General features: G+C 48.0%; 1 protein-coding gene across 1 annotated transcript in view; it reads left to right on the forward strand.

Moving 5' to 3' along the window:
- The first annotated feature begins 2,049 nt into the window (after positions 1 to 2,049).
- Positions 2,050 to 17,963, forward strand: part of fads2 (fatty acid desaturase 2) — a 65,550-nt gene continuing 49,636 nt past the window's right edge. Inside the window, exon 1 of the mRNA XM_086007767.1 lies at positions 2,050 to 2,787. Within this exon, the coding sequence (XP_085863893.1) occupies positions 2,581 to 2,787 (207 nt within the window). The 5' untranslated portion in view covers positions 2,050 to 2,580. The remainder of the gene's footprint in view (positions 2,788 to 17,963) is intronic.

The raw sequence follows: 17,963 nt of genomic DNA on the forward strand, positions 1-17,963 counted from the left end.
CCCCGTCCTCCCCTCACCTTCCCCCCCGTCCTCCCCTCACCTTCCCCCCCTCACCTTCCCCCCCTCCTCCCCTCACCTTCCCCCCCCCTCCTCCCCTCACCTTCCCCCCCTCCTCCCCTCACCTTCCCCCCCCTCCTCCCCCCCCTCCCCTTCCCTTCCCCCCCCTCCTCCCCTCACCTTCCCCCCCTCCCCTTCCCTCACCTTCCCCCCCCCTCCTCCCCTCACCTTCCCCCCCCTCCTCCCCTCACCTTCCCCCCCCTCCTCCCCTCACCTTCCCCCCCCCTCCTCCCCTCACCTTCCCCCCCCTCCTCCCCTCACCTTCCCCCCCCTCCCCTTCCCTCACCTTCCCCCCCTCCCCTTCCCTCACCTTCCCCCCTCCCCTTCCCTCACCTTCCCCCCCTCACCTTCCCCCCCCCTCCTCCCCTTCCCCCCCTCCCCTTCCCCCCTCCTCCCCCCCCCTTCCCCCCCGTCCTCCCCCCCTCACCTTCCCCCCCTCCCCTTCCCCCCTCACCTTCCCCCCTCCTCCCCTTCCCCCCCTCACCTTCCCCCCTCCTCCCCTCACCTTCCCCCCTCACCTTCCCCCCCTCCTCCCCTCACCTTCCCCCCCTCACCTTCCCCCCCTCCTCCCCTCACCTTCCCCCCCCTCCTCCCCTCACCTTCCCCCCCTCCCCTTCCCCTCACCTTCCCCCCCCTCCTCCCCTCACCTTCCCCCCCCTCCTCCCCTCACCTTCCCCCCCTCCCCTTCCCCCCCCCTCCTCCCCTTCCCCCCCTTCCCCCCCTCCTCCCCTTCCCCCCCTCCCCTTCCCCCCCTCCCCTTCCCCCCCTCCTCCCCTTCCCCCCCCTCCCCCCCCTCCCCCCCCTCCCCTTCCCCCCCTCCTCCCCTTCCCCCCCCTCCCCTTCCCCCCCTCCTCCCCTCACCTTCCCCCCCTCCTCCCCTCACCTTCTCCCCCCCGCTCCCCTCACCTTCTCCCCCCCGCTCCCCTCACCTTCTACCCCCCCGCTCCTCCCCTCACCTTCCCCCCCTCCTCCTCACCTTCCCCTCCCCCTCCCCTCACCTTCCCCCCCTCCTCCCCTCACCTTCCCCCCCCGCTCCTCCCCTCACCTTCCCCCCCTCCTCCTCACCTTCCCCTCCCCCTCCCCTCACCTTCCCCCCCCTCCTCCCCTCACCTTCCCCCCCCCCTCCTCCCCTCACCTTCCCCCCCCCCCTCCTCCCCTCACCTTCCCCCCCCCCTCCTCCCCTCACCTTCCCCCCCCCCCTCCTCCCCTCACCTTCCCCCCCCCCTCCTCCCCCTCACCTTCCCCCCCCTCCTCCCCTCACCTTCCCCCCCTCCTCCCCCTCACCTCCCCCTCACCTCCCCCTCACCTCACCTTCCCCCCCTCCTCCCCTCACCTTCCCCCCCCCTCCTCCCCTCACCTTCCCCCCCCTCCTCCCCTCACCTTCCCCCCCCCTCCTCCCCTCACCTTCCCCCCCCTCCTCCCCTCACCTTCCCCCCCCCACCCCCTCCTCCCCTCACCTTCCCCCCCCTCCTCCCCTCACCTTCCCCCCCCTCCTCCCCCTCACCTTCCACCCCCTCCTCCCCCTCACCTTCCACCCCCTCCTCCCCCTCACCTTCCACCCCCTCCTCCCCCTCACCTTCCACCCCCTCCTCCCCCTCACCTTCCACCCCCTCCTCCCCCTCACCTTCCACCCCCTCCTCCCCCTCACCTTCCACCCCCCTCCTCCCCTCACCTTCCCCTACCCCCCCCCTCACCTTCCCCTACCCCCCTCCTCCTCCCCCCCTCACCTTCCCCTACCCCCCTCCTCCTCCCCCCCTCACCTTCCCCTACCCCTCTCCCTCACCCTCCTCCCCCCCCCCCGGTACTTGACTCTTCCTCCTCCCCGGGCCACTAACGGATCCGGTGAAGTTACGGAGCTGAGGATCAACTATTGGGTATTACGCATGCGCGGCCTCAGTAATCAGGCGCAGAAGCGGAAAGTCCGCGCACGGCCGGCTCTGGGATACAGCGCGTGCGCAGAAGGCTTCAAAATGTTGGTTTGATCACAGCGCGATTGAATGATAGTTTGTAACACAGGGTGCTGGTTGGGGAGAAATGCTGGAATTTGACGGTGGCTGGGAGCTGGATTAGTATCAGTGGAGATACTGTCAGTAACACGGGATACTGGCTGGGACAAGTTGCTGAGGGTCTGGATTCAGTGCTGGGAATCAAAGGCGGAAGAGAAGAAACTGGATTGGGAGGGTTGGCAATGTCTCGAATTCGGAAAAGGAGCTTTACCGAGCAGATTTGGCCACAATCTCATTCAACTGAGGTTTACTTGAAAGCTCTTCTAGAAGTATCAGCCCCAACTGGTTCGAAAGATCAGGATTGAACCAATGCCTGCGAACGAGGGCTGTGACACAGCGACTTGATTGGTGCAAAAACTCTGCTGATCTCCTAGGATACAGCATCGCATTAATGGTTAATTCTTGTCGGATGTTGCTGGGCGGGCTGGAAATATAAGATGAACTGCTAAAGCAAAGAGGGCAGGTAGAGGGAGAGAAAGAGGAGAAAAGAACGTGAAGGGGAGAGAGAGAGGACAGAATGGGGAAAGGAGGAGAGAAAGGAGAAGAGGAGGGAGGATGCGAGAAAAAATTAGCCCTTTACACTTGGGAAGAGATTCAGAAGCACAATAGCAAGACGGACAAGTGGCTTGTGATTGATAGGAAAGTATATAACATCACTAACTGGGCCCTAAAGCACCCGGGAGGGCTGCGGGTTATCAGTCACTATGCCGGAGAGGATGCGACGGTAAGGAGACCACCTTAAAAATCATTAAATCAAATATAACGATTATATCTGCCTGTATTATTGGAGAGATGCTGCATGCGTGTAAAGTAAGAATGCATTCCAGTGAGTGAGGGATGCATTCTCTGAGCGTTGTTGCTGTTCTTTTGTGACCCGTCAATACATCGTTGCAACATTTGAGTTTGGGGATATTCATGGATATTCCTTTCATAATTGCGAATTGATAGTCTTTTCCCAGAACATCTTTTCGGCGCAGATTGCCTTGCACTTTTTAAAAAACATCTTGATTTAAGGTACGGAGAAACACCAGTTTCTTGGCAGAAGGCCAAGGTTACTTGAATTCAGCGATCCGAAGTTACTATCGGTCAGTTGAATCTGGGCCATCGTTCTTGAAGGAACACCTCCTTCTGAGGCTGGGAGCTGCCCGGATTAAATCTCTAGGCGAGTTCTACATATGGATTATTAAATCGCTGGGACTACTGGTGAACATTAGAGAAGCACAATTCTTCTGAGTCACGCATGGGAAGACAACAGTTTTTTTTAAATGATGATGAAGCATAATTACCAAAACCACTGAGTATGGTTTTCACAAAAAAGTGGATGGATTCTTGGAATACAATTTCCAAAATACCCATAGCAGCCTTGGAAAACCCAGTACTACCATGTGATAAAAATTGCTTTATTCATTCACCATAAATGAGTGGGCGATATAATATAGAATGCTGCTATAGAATGCAATCTCCAAAACACTGCTAAAAATCCTGGAATCCCAATTAATAAAAACAGATTTTGACTTATTCGGTCACTGTAATGCAGCGACCCTGATGAGTATGATTTAATTGGAATGCAATTCAAATTCCTGCTACAATATATTAACATAATTGAAAGTTCCCCGAGATGGGATATTGCTAATAATCTATACTCATTCAGAAGCGATTGCAAATAACAAGGACTTTTTTTCCCATTTTCTCCAATTCTCGCCCCATCTCTCTTGAAAGTGCTGACTTTTTGCTGAGGCACTGCTCCAATAGTGCTTGTCAAGTGGCCATTCTTCACGTGTGCCTAGACGAGTGTCACCAGGCTATTCAATTGTAGGGGACAATACAGCTCATGTTGTTACCCAACGTCAAACCGAATGGACCCTCCAGCAGGTGGTGCTGGATATTGGTCAGGAATTGGAACCTTGGCTGATTTCCACCTCCCAAGCTGAGGACAGATCAGCCAGCTCACTCTATACTTGGAATTGACCCTGGGAGCTTGTACTCTGTATGGTTTAGTCCCACATTTAGTGGAAGATTTACGCAATGAGCTATCACAGGAGCTTGATACAACATTCTTTTGATAAACTGATCTGTTTAAATATTGTTGTAAGTTTGTTGTGATGTCTGTTCATCCCAGTGTACATGCTGCCCCAAATAGGCCCTCCTGACATGAGACATGAATTCTCTTGATATTGTTGATAGTACCTTATTAATAGGTGTTTTTACTATACTCCCAGCTCAGGTACAGCATGGGTTAGCGTAAAACTGCCTTTAATTGGGAGAGCTGTCCCACAGACTAATCAAGCAACAGCCTGACATAGTCATACTCACAGAATCATACCTTACAGCCAATGTCCCAGACTCCTCCATCACCATCCCTGGGTATGTCCTGTCCCACCGGCAGGACAGATCCACCAGGAGTGTCGGCACAGTGGTATACAGTCGAGAAGGAGTGGCCATGAGAGTCCTCAACATTGATTCTGGACCCCATGAAGTCTCATGACTCCAGGTCAAGCATGGGCAAGGAAACCACCTGCTGATTACCACCTACTGCCCTCCCTCAGCTGATGAATCAGTACTCCTCCATGTTGAACACCACTTGGAAAGAGCACGGAGAGTAGCAAGGGCACAGAATGTACTCTGGGTGGGGGACTTCAATGTCCATCACAGAGTGGCTCGGTAGCACCAGTACTGACCGAGCTGGCCGAGCCCTGAAGGACATAACTGCCAGTCTGGGCCTGCAACAGGTGGCGAAAGAACCAACACGAGGGAAAAACCTACTTGACCTCATCCTCACCAACCTAGCTGTCGCAGATGCATCTGTCCATGACAGCATTGGTAGCAGTGACCACCGCATAGTCATTGTGGAGATGAAGTCCCGCCTTCACACTGAGGACACCCTCCATCGTGTTGTGTGGCACTAACACCGTGCTAAATGGGACAGAATCAGAACAGATCAAGCAGCTCAAAACTGGGCATCCATGAGGCGCTGTGGGCCATCAGCAGCAGCAGAATTGTACACCACCACAACCTGTAACCTCATGGCCCAGCATATCCCTCATTCTACCATTACCATCAAGCCAGGGGATCAACCCTGGTTCAATAAGGAGTGTAGAAGAGCATGCCAGGAGCAGCACCAGGCGTATCTAAAAATGAGGTGGCAACCTGTGGAAGCTACAACACAAGACTACATGCATGCTAAAAAGTGGAAGCAGCATGCTATAGACAGGGCTAAGCGATCCCACAATCAACAGATCAGATCAAAGCTCAACAGTCCTGCCACATCCAATCGTGAACGGGAGTGGACTATTAAACAACTAACGGGAGGCGGAGGCACCCTGAATATCCCCATCCTCAATGATGGTGGAGCCCAGCACGTGAGTGCAGAAGACAAGGCTGAAGCATTTGCAACCATCTTCAGCCAGAACTACCGAGTGGATGATCCATATCGGCCTCCTCCTGAGATCCCCACCATCACAGGAGCCACTCTTCAGCCAATTCGATTCACTCCACATGATATCAAGAAACGGCTCAGTGCACTGGATACAGCAAAGTCTATGGGCCCTGACAACATCCCTGCTGTCGTGCTGAAGACTGTGCTCCAGAACTAGCCGCACCTCTAGCCAAGCTGTTCCAGTACAGCTACAACACTTGCATCTATCCGACAATGTGGAAACTGCCCAGGTATGTCCTGTCCACAAAAAGCAGGACAAATCCAACCCGGCCAATTACTGCCCCATCAGTCTACTCTCAATCATCATCAAAGTGATGGAAGGTGTCATCAACAGTGCTATCAAGCGGCACTTACTCACCAATAACCTGCTTTCTGATGCCCAGTTTGGGTTCTGCCAAGACCTCTCGGCTCCAGATCTCATTACAGCCTTGGTCCAAACATGGACAAAGGAGCTGAATTCCAGAGGTGAGGTGAGAGTGTCAAATGCTGCCTTGATGTCAAGGGCAGTCAGAGTGTGGCATCAAGGAGCCCCAGTAAAACTGAAGTCAATGGGAATCGGGGGGGGGGGGGGGCGGGAAACGCTCCACTGGCTGGAGTCATACCTAGCACAAAGGAAGATGGTTGTGGTGATTGAAAGTCAATCATCACAGCCCCAGGACATCGCTGCAGGAGTTCCTCAGGGCAGTGTCCAAGGCCCAACCATCTTCAGCTGCTTCATCAATAACCTTCCCCCCAACATAAGGTCAGAAATGGGGATGTTCGCTGATGACTGCACAGTGTTCAGTGCCATTCACAACTCCTCAAATATTGAAGAATCTATGCCCACATGCAACAAGACCTGGATGACATTCAGGCTTGGGCTGATAAGTGGCAGGTAACATTCGCGCCACACAAGTGCTAGGCAATGACTATCTCCAACAAGCGACAGTCTAACCACCTCCCCATGATGTTCAACAGTATTACCAGCGCTGAATCCTCCATCATCAACATCCTGGGGGTGGTGACCATTGACCAGAAACTTAACCGGACCAGCCACATAAATACTGTGGCAACAAGAGCAGGTCAGAGGCCAGGTATTCTGTGGTGAGTGTCTCACCTCCTGACTCCCCAAAGCCATTCCACCATCTACAAGGTACAAGTAAGGAGTGTGATGGAATACTCTCCGCCTGCCTGGATGAGTGCAGCTCCAACAACACTCAAGAAGCTCAACACCATCCAGGACAAAGCAGCCCGCTTGATTGGCACCCCATCCACCACCTTAAACATTCACTCTCTCCATCACCGGCGTACCATGGCCACAGTGTGTACCATCTACGAGATGCACTGCAGCAACTCGCCAAGGCTTCTTCGGCAGCACCTCCCAAACCTGTGACCTCTTTCACCTAGAAGGACTAGGGCAGCGGGCACATGGGAACACCACCACATCAATGTTCCCCTCCAAGTCACACACTATCCTGACTTAGAAGTATATCGCTGATCCATCATCGTCGCTGGTTCAAAATCCTGGAACTCCCTCCCTAACAGCACTGTGGGAGTACCTTCACCACATGGACTGCAGCAGTTCAAGAAGGTGACTCACCACCACCTTCTCAAGGTCAATTAGGGATGGGCAATAAATGCTGGCCTTGCCAGCGACACCCACATCCCATAAACAAATTTTAAAAAAAATACCGTTCACCTAGCATGCTTGGGTCTTTTAAACCAGAGTAAGGAACCCCTGCTGTGCTCTATCTCATTAGACCACTGCAGTTTACCAGAGTAATATTCCCAATTTAATGCCAGCCATCCTTGCAGCCTCTTCAAGTAGAAGTGCCAATAAGGGCTGAATCATGGATAGTTATGCACTGTGTGTCCATGCCCACTACAGACTGTCCCAAACTCATTACACATTGGACCCTTCCAACCAGCACCAGAGGAGAATTTCATCCAATGAATCTTCGGTAGGTTTGAACCTGGATCGGAGTGGTAAAGGACAATGCTCTCTCTAATCATCTACATCACCCATTTCCTATATGCTTCAAAAATCACTTTCAATCTTTAAATGAATTGTTATGAATATAGATACAGCAGATTAATGTGATGCAATGCAAAATGATACCATGATGTCTTGTAGAAGATGGCACACTGAATTGCTTTGATGTCCAGTTTGAATTCAAATTTTTGGTGCAATATTACAGCTATATTGGGCCAACAAAGTGGCCAGTGATGTCTGATGGTTAAATAATCCCGTGATGAAATGCACTGGGGTGGCAGGTTCCCCCCAATGGCTCAATATGATACAAAGGCACCGAGAACTGAAATGTCTCCGGTTCAAACCTTAGCCTGTGTTGAATTAACTCGCCTCAGCACCCTGGGCTGAGGAGGAGGATAAAGTAAGCAGGGGTTTCCATTCCCACCCCTGATCACTGTTCAGACACACCTGTTGGAAAATATGTGGATATTTGTGAACGGAGGGTGCGAACAGGATCAGGCTTGTCCGTGATGCTCCCCTGTGGTTGAATAGCCTGACGACGTTCACAATGTAGGATCACTCAGGAAGAATGGACATTTGGGTAAGGTACTGCTGGAGAGTTGTCTGTGGAACCATACCACACCATGAGAGAACCCATTCATGAAAGGATCGGGTGTAGTACAGGCAGTCGAGAAACATGCTCAATAGGTAAAGTACATGTACAAGATATAGACTGTCCAGTGGTTTGAGTGAAACCCATTTAACTTTTCCCTGATACTCCACAGATGGAGTGATGACACAGTGTCCCTGTCCGTGAACGGTGGAATTATCCTGTCTGAATGATATTGCCACTGCCTCTGTAGCTGTTACTGAGATGTTAAATCTTCTTTTGAAGCTGCTCTCGATCGATTCATGGGTAAATGCAGCACGGGTACTAAGCAAGTCTCTGTCCTGTGCTGAGTTAGCTCATTGCAGCTGAGGCAGCGATAGGGATCCTGCAATTCATAGAATCATAGGATCTTACAGCAGGAGGCCATTCGGACCGTTGTGCCTGTGCCGGCTCTTTGAAAGGGCTGTCCAATTTAGTCCCACACCCCAGCTTTTTTTCATAATGCTGCAAATTAGTCCTCTTCAAATACTTGTCCAAGTGCCTTTTGAAAGTTATTATGGAATCTGATTCCACCACATTTTCAGGTAGTATGTTCCAGATACCTCTGAAGAAATTTCTACTAATTTGTCCTCTAGTTCGTTTGCTAATTATTTTAAATCTATAACCTCTGGTCGCTGATCCACTTGCCAGAGGAAATACTTTCACCCTATTTGCTCTATCAAAACCCCTCATAATTTTGAATACCACTATTCGGTCTCCCCTTAACCTTCTCTGCTCAAAGGAGAACAAGCCCACCTTCTCTAATCTCTCCACATAACTGAACTCGCTCATCCCTGGTATCATCCTGGTAAACTTCCTCTGTACCCTCTCCAGGACCTTGATATAATTCCTAAAGTGTGGTGCCCAGAATTGTACACAATACTCCAGCTGAGTCCTAACTCGTGATTTGTAACGTTTTAGCATGACTTCTTGGCTTTGTAAATAGGGGCACTGAATAAAAAAAACAAAGTATCCCATAAGCTTTCTTAACCAACTTATCAACTTGCCCTGCCACCTTCAAGGATAGGTAATTATGCACCCCCAGGTCCTTCTGCTCTTGCATCCCCCTCAAAATAGTAGTATTTAGATAAATACTGCCTCTCCATGTTCTTTCTCCCAAAGTGCATCACTTCACACTTACCCACATTAAATTGCATCTGCCATGTGTCTGCCCATTTCACCAGTCTGTCTATGTCCTTCTGAAATCTGCTACTATCCTGCTCACTATTTACTACGTTGCCAAGTTTTGTATCATCCGCCTGCTTCGAAATTGTACTCCCTATACTCAGTGTTCCCTTTAGGCTGCGCAGCTCTCTGGATGTTGAGCGCAGCCGGCTTGCCGGCTTTTCAATGCGAAAAAAAGCACATGCGCGGTATTTTGAACGGGCTGCACACCCTAAAAGAAATTAACGGAAACATTGCCTGTCCAGGTGATTTATATATAACAAGAAAAGCAATTGTCCTAATACCAACTCTTGGGGGACCCCACCCAATACTTCCCTCTTGTCAGAAAAACATCCGTTCACCACCACTCTCTGCCTCCTATCCCTTAACCAATTTTGTACCCAAGTTACCACCGTCCAATGGGCCCAGAAATTCAGGTCTCCACGGGTGAGTACGCATGGGGTACTCACCCGTAAGCCCAATGGAAGTGCCGGTTTCCTGCATGCGCGGGAAACCGGCACTTCCGTTCCCGTGAAAGAAGGGGTTAAGAGGTGGAACGCGTGCGCAGGAGAGGCAGCACGTGCGCATCGAACTTACGTTTTTTTTGCAGGTTTTCCCGGGAAGGTAAGTCTCCAGAAGTTAGACATGTAAAAAGCAGTCGCAAGGCCTGCTTTTTACAAGGTAAGTGGTGAATTGATTAAAATTAAAACATTTTATTCCAAAGGTTTATTATTTTTAAATACTTTTAAAGAAAGGTAAGTTTATTTTTTAGCCCCGTTAGAAAATAAAATTATTTTTTTCAGTAATTTAAATTATTGTTTAAAATAGTTATTTCATGTAATTTATAGTTTATTTTAAAAATGTGATGTTTTTTAAAAATTTATTTGAAGATTTAGTGATGTTTTGGGGCTTATAGTATTTATAGGTTTGACAGGTCTTCCTGTCAAACTTATGAATGAAGCATTCCCTGCTACCATTGGCTCTCCATGGCCCATATGATCCCAGGGGACGCATCGAACTAACTGCGCCCCTGGGATACGCAAGCACTGCGCGCCGGCAGTTGGAGGAGGCCCAGGATCGCAATTCCATGGGGGCCCACAGCTCAACGGCCGGCACGCTAGGTAAGTGTAGGTCGAGGGCTTGCACCCGCAGGAAGCCCCCGACCCGAATTTCTGGGCCCATATGTTTCTTTTTTCTGAATAAATCTGTTATGCGGTACTTTATCAAATGCCTTTTGAAAATCCATATATACAATATCTACTGCACTACCTTCAGCAACCCTCTCTGCTACTTTATCAAAGAACTCAATCAGGTTAATCAGATGCGATTTGCTTTTAACAAATCCGTGCTGGCTATCCCTTATTAACCCATGCTTCTCCAAGTGAGAATTAATTTCGTCCTTGACACTGGTCTCTAGTAGTTTTCCCATGTTAGACTGATTGGCCTGTAGTTACCAGGTTTATCCCTCCTTTTTTGAACAGAGGTGTAACATTTGCAATCCTCCAGTCCTCTGGCACCAGTCCCATATCCAAGGAGGATTGAAAGATTGTGGTCAGAGCTTCTTCTACCTCCACCCCAGCCTCTCTTTTCTGGGTTAGGAAGGGGAAAAAGATCAAGTCAAGGTTCCTAGTCTTGGTGGCAGCACAGTGACCTCTCCTGGAAAGGGCACATATGTGGATGGCAGGTAAGGGCAGAATTGGTCTCAGCTGTGATACTCTCCGTGACCAAATAGCTTGATAATACTCACTGTCTAGGCTTGCGTATAAAGAATGACCACATGGATGAAATTTTGGCACTTGACCAGTTCCTGTGCAACTATACCCACAAGTGTAGATGAGCACTTTCAGGAGAATATCAGATAAAACTGAAGACAATTGCCCCACTCCCCACCCACACCCAACTACATTTGGTTTAGTAACTGCAAACTTAATGTTTTGCAAATTAATTCCTCTTTCCCTGCTGCTCTTTTCTCTCATCCTCTCCTGAAGGCATTGGGGTATAGTTCCTCACCCAAGTAGCTAATCTTCATGGGTGAGCCAAGGCTATTTAACTGTGGAGGGCTTTGCAATCAAGCCCTGTCCTGTCCTTCCTCTCTTGAAAATTGAACTACAGATGTGCCAAGTGTAAAGTATCATGCAGTCCCTTTCTGTCTTTGATGTGTGCACACACACACTTTGCAGCATGGGTGGCGGCAGGGGGGGAGGGGGGTTGGGGGGGCGGGTGCGGTGTTTTCTGGATTGGAATTCAAAGGTGGGGAAGGGATGCTTCAGTTGTACAGAGTCTTGGTCCGGCCCCATCTGCAGTACTGCATTCAGTTTTGGGCATCGAACCTCAGGAACGATATACTGGCCTTGGAAGATGTACAGCGCAGATTCACCAAAATTATACCAGGCCATCAAGGGATAAATTATGAAGACAGGTAGCATAAACTTGGCTTGTATTTCCTGGAGTTTAGAAGGTTGAGGGGTGATCTAATCGAGGTATTTAAAATGTTAAAGGGGTTAGATACAGGGAAATAGTTTCCTCTGGTGGGGAATCCAGAACAAGAGGGCATAATCTTAAAATTAGAGCTAGGCCGTTCAGGGGTGAAATTGGGAAGCACTTTTCACACAAAAGGTAGTGGTAATCTGGCACTCACACTCCCAAAGGTTGTGGATGCTGGTCAATTGAAATTTTCAAGACTAATATTGATAGGTTTTTGTTAGGTAAGTGAACAAAGGCAGGTAAGTAGATTTGAGGTACCGATCAGCCATGATCTAATTGAATGGTGGCACAGGGTTGAGGGCCTGAATACCCTACTCCTGTTCCTATGTTTCTATAACAATTGAGAGAGACCCCTGATTTTTCTCTCTTTCTCCCTAGCTGAGTGGTACTGAGACCAATTGTAATGTTCAAACCGCCACCCTAGCTGAGTTTGGGTAATTCAGTGAGGATCAGGAAATTGAGCCAGGACCTTTTCTGGTCTATATGGGTCAGCTACATGCAGTTTTATCAGCTGAGAATCTGGGAAAGGTATTTTCACTTTAATCAATGGTGTTGTTGCCCAAGGAAGAAAATAGCAATGAAACCTATAATTAAGGCGTGGACTTGAGAAAGGTAATCAGCTGTTGTGTACATCGAATACCAGCACGACACAGAAATGGCACATTGATGTAAGGCTCACATACTGAATCCTCTGGGCATATTAATGAGCCCCAAGTGAGTAGAGTTTTTGCTTTGGCAGCTGGGTTACAGCGCCAAAAGGTGGGCAGAGGAAGGAGGAGTAGGAGACCCCAGAGGATTAGGCTTTTTCCTCTTGGGGAATTTAGCATTCACGTAATAGCAGTGTTTGTACTCCATACCAATGCTACATAACTGAGCCTAACCACCTGCACTCACCTAATCCGATACTTGATACAGTCGAGACAGACAAACACATGTTGCTTATTTCTACCTGTTGCAAACCGATTGAAAATCTATGTACTTGCAAGTTAAGATTGTTAGAGATAATTGGGAGGGTGGGGGGGGGGAGAACATTGGCCTTTAAATAATTATAGTGGATCTCCTGTGATATTGCTCATGGTAAGTTGAAGGAAACGTTTTATAAGGACAGGAGTGTTATATTATGCACAGTGTCTTCTGGTAATGCTGTGTCGCTTTAAGACCATAATGTCTAATTGTTAAGTGAGCAGCACTTCAAGCCAATTCAAATTTAATAGTTTGGTGAAGAAAAGTGTCCAAATTGTAAAATGCTTACGTTTCAGGATCCAAGTCAGAAGCGCCTGGTATTGTTACTGGCTTTTTTTTGGTATTTTTTCTGTAACAGTGACACATCTGGAGTGTAATGGACAAACCATGAGGTAGATGAAATATATTAAGCACACTCTGAAATGTCCTGTATTCCCCCCACCCTTTCCTCATAAGCTATTAAATTGAATTTCATCAGTCATCAGCTTGATGCATATCAATATTTTGGGTCATCTATAATTTATATGAAATCTTAGCTATTGGTTGTTAAAAGCTTCAGATCTCCATTTATAATATGGACTTAAAATGTTGACTTGTGCAGTTTTTAATGAATGTGGCTTTAAAATCTGGTTTCACTGCACATACTTGTGCAGTGATAAAATCACATTACATCAGCAAGAGATTAGTTGATAAACTGGAAATTCAATTAGATTACAAAATTCATACATATACAGGGTAATGTGTATTCAATTTTGTAATGCTTTCAAGTGTGATAAAAGATGGTGTAATAACGAATGTCTTACAAGCATGAAATATGTGTTGTCAGCAATACATGGATGACTGAACCTATACTGTATGTGAGCTCTCACTGAGGTAACCGTTTCCACCATGATCATCCTCCTATTGGCTCTTAGCATGTGTTGAAACTGAACTCTCATTATTAAGTAATTGAGATCAGTTTCATGCTGTTCTTGTCAAAGGATTTGGTTATTTGACACCAATTAAGCACTAAATAATGACTTAGTCCGAATTAAAACATTTATTAATTTGCTTGAAATCAAATCAAGCATCAAAGAAAAACCTGTAAAGAGAGGAAAGCATTGGACAAGTTATTCTGTAAATCTATATATTACAAATATGACAAATGAACACACGTAAATGATGGGCAGGAAAAGACCAGCTGGTTCATTAAGCCTGCCCCACACTCATGATGCCTGGACTCCTTGTGCCCCCCCACCCCCAGCAGAAGCCATATGATCTCCTGGGAGAGGCAAAAAACAGAAAAGTAACACAGGACAAAAAGGAGAAAAATATTCCTCTCCGACCCCCATCAAGGCATCGAAACCTCTCCAGGAGACCACATTGAGCCTGTGTATATTAACTGTTAGATCACTTGCCTTCTGTATGATGACATCTCTGCCCCAGCCAAGAACTGGTCCAGCTCCCTCTTGAAGGCTTGCAGAGAGTCAGCACACAGCGCACAAGTCAGCAACGCATTCCAAAGGTTAGCTACTCTCTGGGAAAAGCCTATTTCTACTCTTTATCCTAATATAGACTGGGATAGTAATAGTGAAAAGGGCAGAAAGAATCTGAGAAATGAAATAATCTATCAATAGGCACACAATCCAGCCCTTTAATTGTTTTATCAGGTCACCTCGAAGTCTGTGCTGCACTTTCATACTTTTATGTCAAAGTTTTTTTTCATTATAAATTATTATATCCACATTTATGATGGAAAAAGTCTTGTGTAAACCTGTCACGTTGTAATGGCACAATCTAGCCGCTTGGTAGCTCTCTGCACAGCTTTTATACATTATCAGAGACTCCATCTGCCATGTCGTTCTCTTTTTTTCTATCTTCACTACCCTGACTACAAGTATCTTTTTCCCTCCGCCCCGCTTCCCCCTGCAGCCTCTCACGTCCCCACACTGAGCACTAATGCCGTTCCCACCACTGCCAACACATCCCTCGCAAGCCCCATAGACGTGCTTTTTCAGCAGTATCTCCCCTCCCAATTCTCCCATGCCAAGAAGCCACTTTCTCAATGCTCCCATACCCTGTCACTGCCGATGGCCCCTTACCTGTGCCTCATGATCGTGACCCCAGAACCGCCCTGCCAACACTACCAACTCACATAGCCCACTCCCTGATTTTGCCACAGGCAGTTCCTACATTCCACCTCCCTGGAATCTTACCCTACAATCTTCCTCTGTATCCTGAGCTTTTTAAAAAAAAAGTGAGAAGAAATTAGCTACATCATTAAAGCAACATTTAAAAGTAATTACGGTCACTAATTTACAGTTTCTGTGTAAACAAGAATGGAATTTGAGCCTGAAAATATTAACACTCCAATTCTCTAAAAAAATCACAATTTGACTTATTTTAATCATTGTAAATCAGTTGCCGTGATAAATTACAAGAGCCACTGATTTACATATGTCCTATTGAGCAGCAGAACAGGAGATAAATTTAACACTTACATATATTAATTAGAAAATTTATTATAATGTGACTGTATATGCAGAGAAATCAGTTGGAAGAAATTTGCCTATAACTGGATGTGATATAGAAGTAATGCACAGGAAATGTAAGCGATGGGTACTATTTATTTATTGGTTCAAGTGTATGTTTGTCACACATATAAAGTCTCTATCGCACAAAAAAACGTGCTACATTCCTGGGAAAATTTATCGAATAAAAAACTTTACCCACTCTGAGCAAATCTGTCTCGAACGTCTTTCCAAATGCTTTCGCTGGCCACACGCACCTGCTGCACTCCAGCACCTCCATTTGCTCAGCATAACCCTGACTCACTGTGAGCACCATCATATTCAGGTATTTCGGTCTTTAATTGATCTGAGAAAGCTACGTAAAATAGCTTCAAATTGATTTCAGGAATCAAATTTAAAAATAAAAGCAGAAACTGATCTGACTTCTAATTGATTTGAAAAAAGTAATTAAACCTTGTGACCACAAAGGTACACAGTAAACAACAACAACACTTGTATTTATATAGCGCCTGTAATGTGGTAAAACATGCCTAGGCACTACACAGGAGTATTGTAAGATGAAAAAATTTGACACCGAGCCACATAAGGCAAAATTAGGGCAGGTGGCCAAAAGCTTGGTCAAAGAGGTAGGTTTTAAGGAGTGTTTTAAAGGAGGAAAGAGAGGCGGAGAGGTTTAGGCAGGGAATTCCAGAGCTTAGGGCCTAGGCAACAGAAGGCAGGGCCACTAATGGTTGAGCGATTATAATCAGGGCCAGAGAGCAAAATTAGAGGCGGCAGATATCTCGGGTGGGGTTGGTGGGTGGTGGGGTTGGGTGGTGGCGGGGTTGTGGGGCTGAAGGAGATTACAGAGATAGGGAGGGGTGAGGCCATGAAGGGATTTGAAAACAAGGATGAGAATTTTGAAATCGAGGCATTGCTTAAGCAGGAGCCAATGTAGGTCAGCGAGCACAGGGTGATGGGTGAACAGGACTTGGTGCGAGTTAGGACACGGGCAGCTGAGTTTTGGATGACCTCAAGTTTACGTAGAGTCGAATTTGGGAGGAATACTTTGGAATAGTCAAGTCTAGAGGTAACAAAGGTATGGATGAGGCAAGGGCGGAGAAGGGCGATATTACGGAGGTGGAAATAGGCGGTCTTCATTATGCTGTGGATATGTGGTCGGAAGCTGATTTCAGGGTCATTTATGACACCAAGGTTGCGAACAGTGTGGTTCAGCCTCAGACAGATGTTAGAGAGAGGGATGGAGTCAGTGGCTAGGGAACGGAGTTTGTGGCGGGGACTGAAAACAATGGCTTCGGTCTTCCCAATATTTAATTGGAGAAAATTTCTGCTCATCCAGAACTGGAGGTCGGACAAGCAGTCTGACAATTTAGAGACCGTGGAGGGGTCGAGAGAAGCGGTAGTGAGGTAGAGCTGGGTGTCGTCAGCATACATGTGGAAACTGGCGCTGTGTTTTCGGATGATGTCACCAAGGGGCAGCATGTAGATGAGAAATAGGAGGGGGCCAAGGATCGATCCTTGGGGGACACCAGAGGTAACGATGCGGGAGCAGGAAGAGAAGCCATTGCAGGTGATTCTCTGGCTACAATTAGATAGATAAGAATGGAACCAGGCGAGTGCAGTCCCACCCAGCTGGACAACGGTGGAGAAGCGTTGGAGAAGGATAGAGTGATCAACCATGTCAAAGGCTGCAGACAAGTCAAGAAGGGCGAGGAGGGATAGTTTACCTTTGTCACAGTCACAAAGGATGTCATTTGTGACTTTGATGAGAGCCGTTTCTACCTCTACCTCTCTTTCCTCCTTTAAGACATTCCTTAAAGCCTAACTCTTGGGCCAAGCTTTTGGTCACCTGCCATAATTTCTCCTTATGTGTCTCGGTGTCAAATTTTTTTGTCTTCTAATACTCCGGTGATGTTTTCCTACATTAAAGGTTGTTGTTGTTTCGGTACGTGGCAGGGGCGAAAACCTGATTGGAGGGATTTAAACATGGAGTTGCGGGAAAGATGGGCACAGATTTGGGAGGCGACAACACATTCAAGGACTTTGGAGAGGAAAGGGACGTTGGAGATGGGGCGGTAGATGGCAAGGACGGAGAGGTCAAGGGGGTGATGACAGCAGATTTGAGGGAGGGGGGGCAGTACCTGAGGAGAGAGAACCGTTAACAATGTCAGCTAACACAGAAGTCAGAATAGGAAGTTGGGTGGTCAGCAGTTTGGTGGGAATAGGGTCGATGGAGCAGGAGGTGGGTCTCATGGACAAGATGAGCGTGGAGAGGTCATGAGGGGAGATCGGAGAGAAACTGGAGAAAGATGTGAGTTCAGGGCTAGGGCAGGGGGGAACCTTAGAGGAAGTTTGGCCCAGTGGGATGGTGGAAGGAAGGGAAGTGGCAGAGGCAGCTGAACGGATGGTCTCAATCTTAGAGACAAAGAAGTCAATGAACTCCTCACACTTGTTGTTGGAGATGAGAGTGGAGGAGACAGGGGAGAGGGGTTTAAGAAGACAGTTAGCAGTGGAGAATAGAAGCCGGGGTTTGTCTTTGCAATCCAGAATGATTCTGGAATAGTGAGCAATTTTGGCGGACGAGAGCAGGACCCAATAATGCTTTGTGGTCCAGCCAGATCTGGCGGTGAATGGCTAAAGCAGTTGTCCACTATATCTGTTCAAGTCCGTGTCCCTTGGACTTAAGGGAGCGAAATGAGGGTTGTACCGGGGGAACGGCCAGGGTGAGAAAGAGTAATTGTTT

Source organism: Somniosus microcephalus, chromosome 15 (genome assembly GCF_052327205.1).
Source record: "Somniosus microcephalus isolate GS21.2 chromosome 15, FLI_Smic_1.0, whole genome shotgun sequence".
Taxonomy (NCBI): Eukaryota; Metazoa; Chordata; class Chondrichthyes; order Squaliformes; family Somniosidae; genus Somniosus; species Somniosus microcephalus.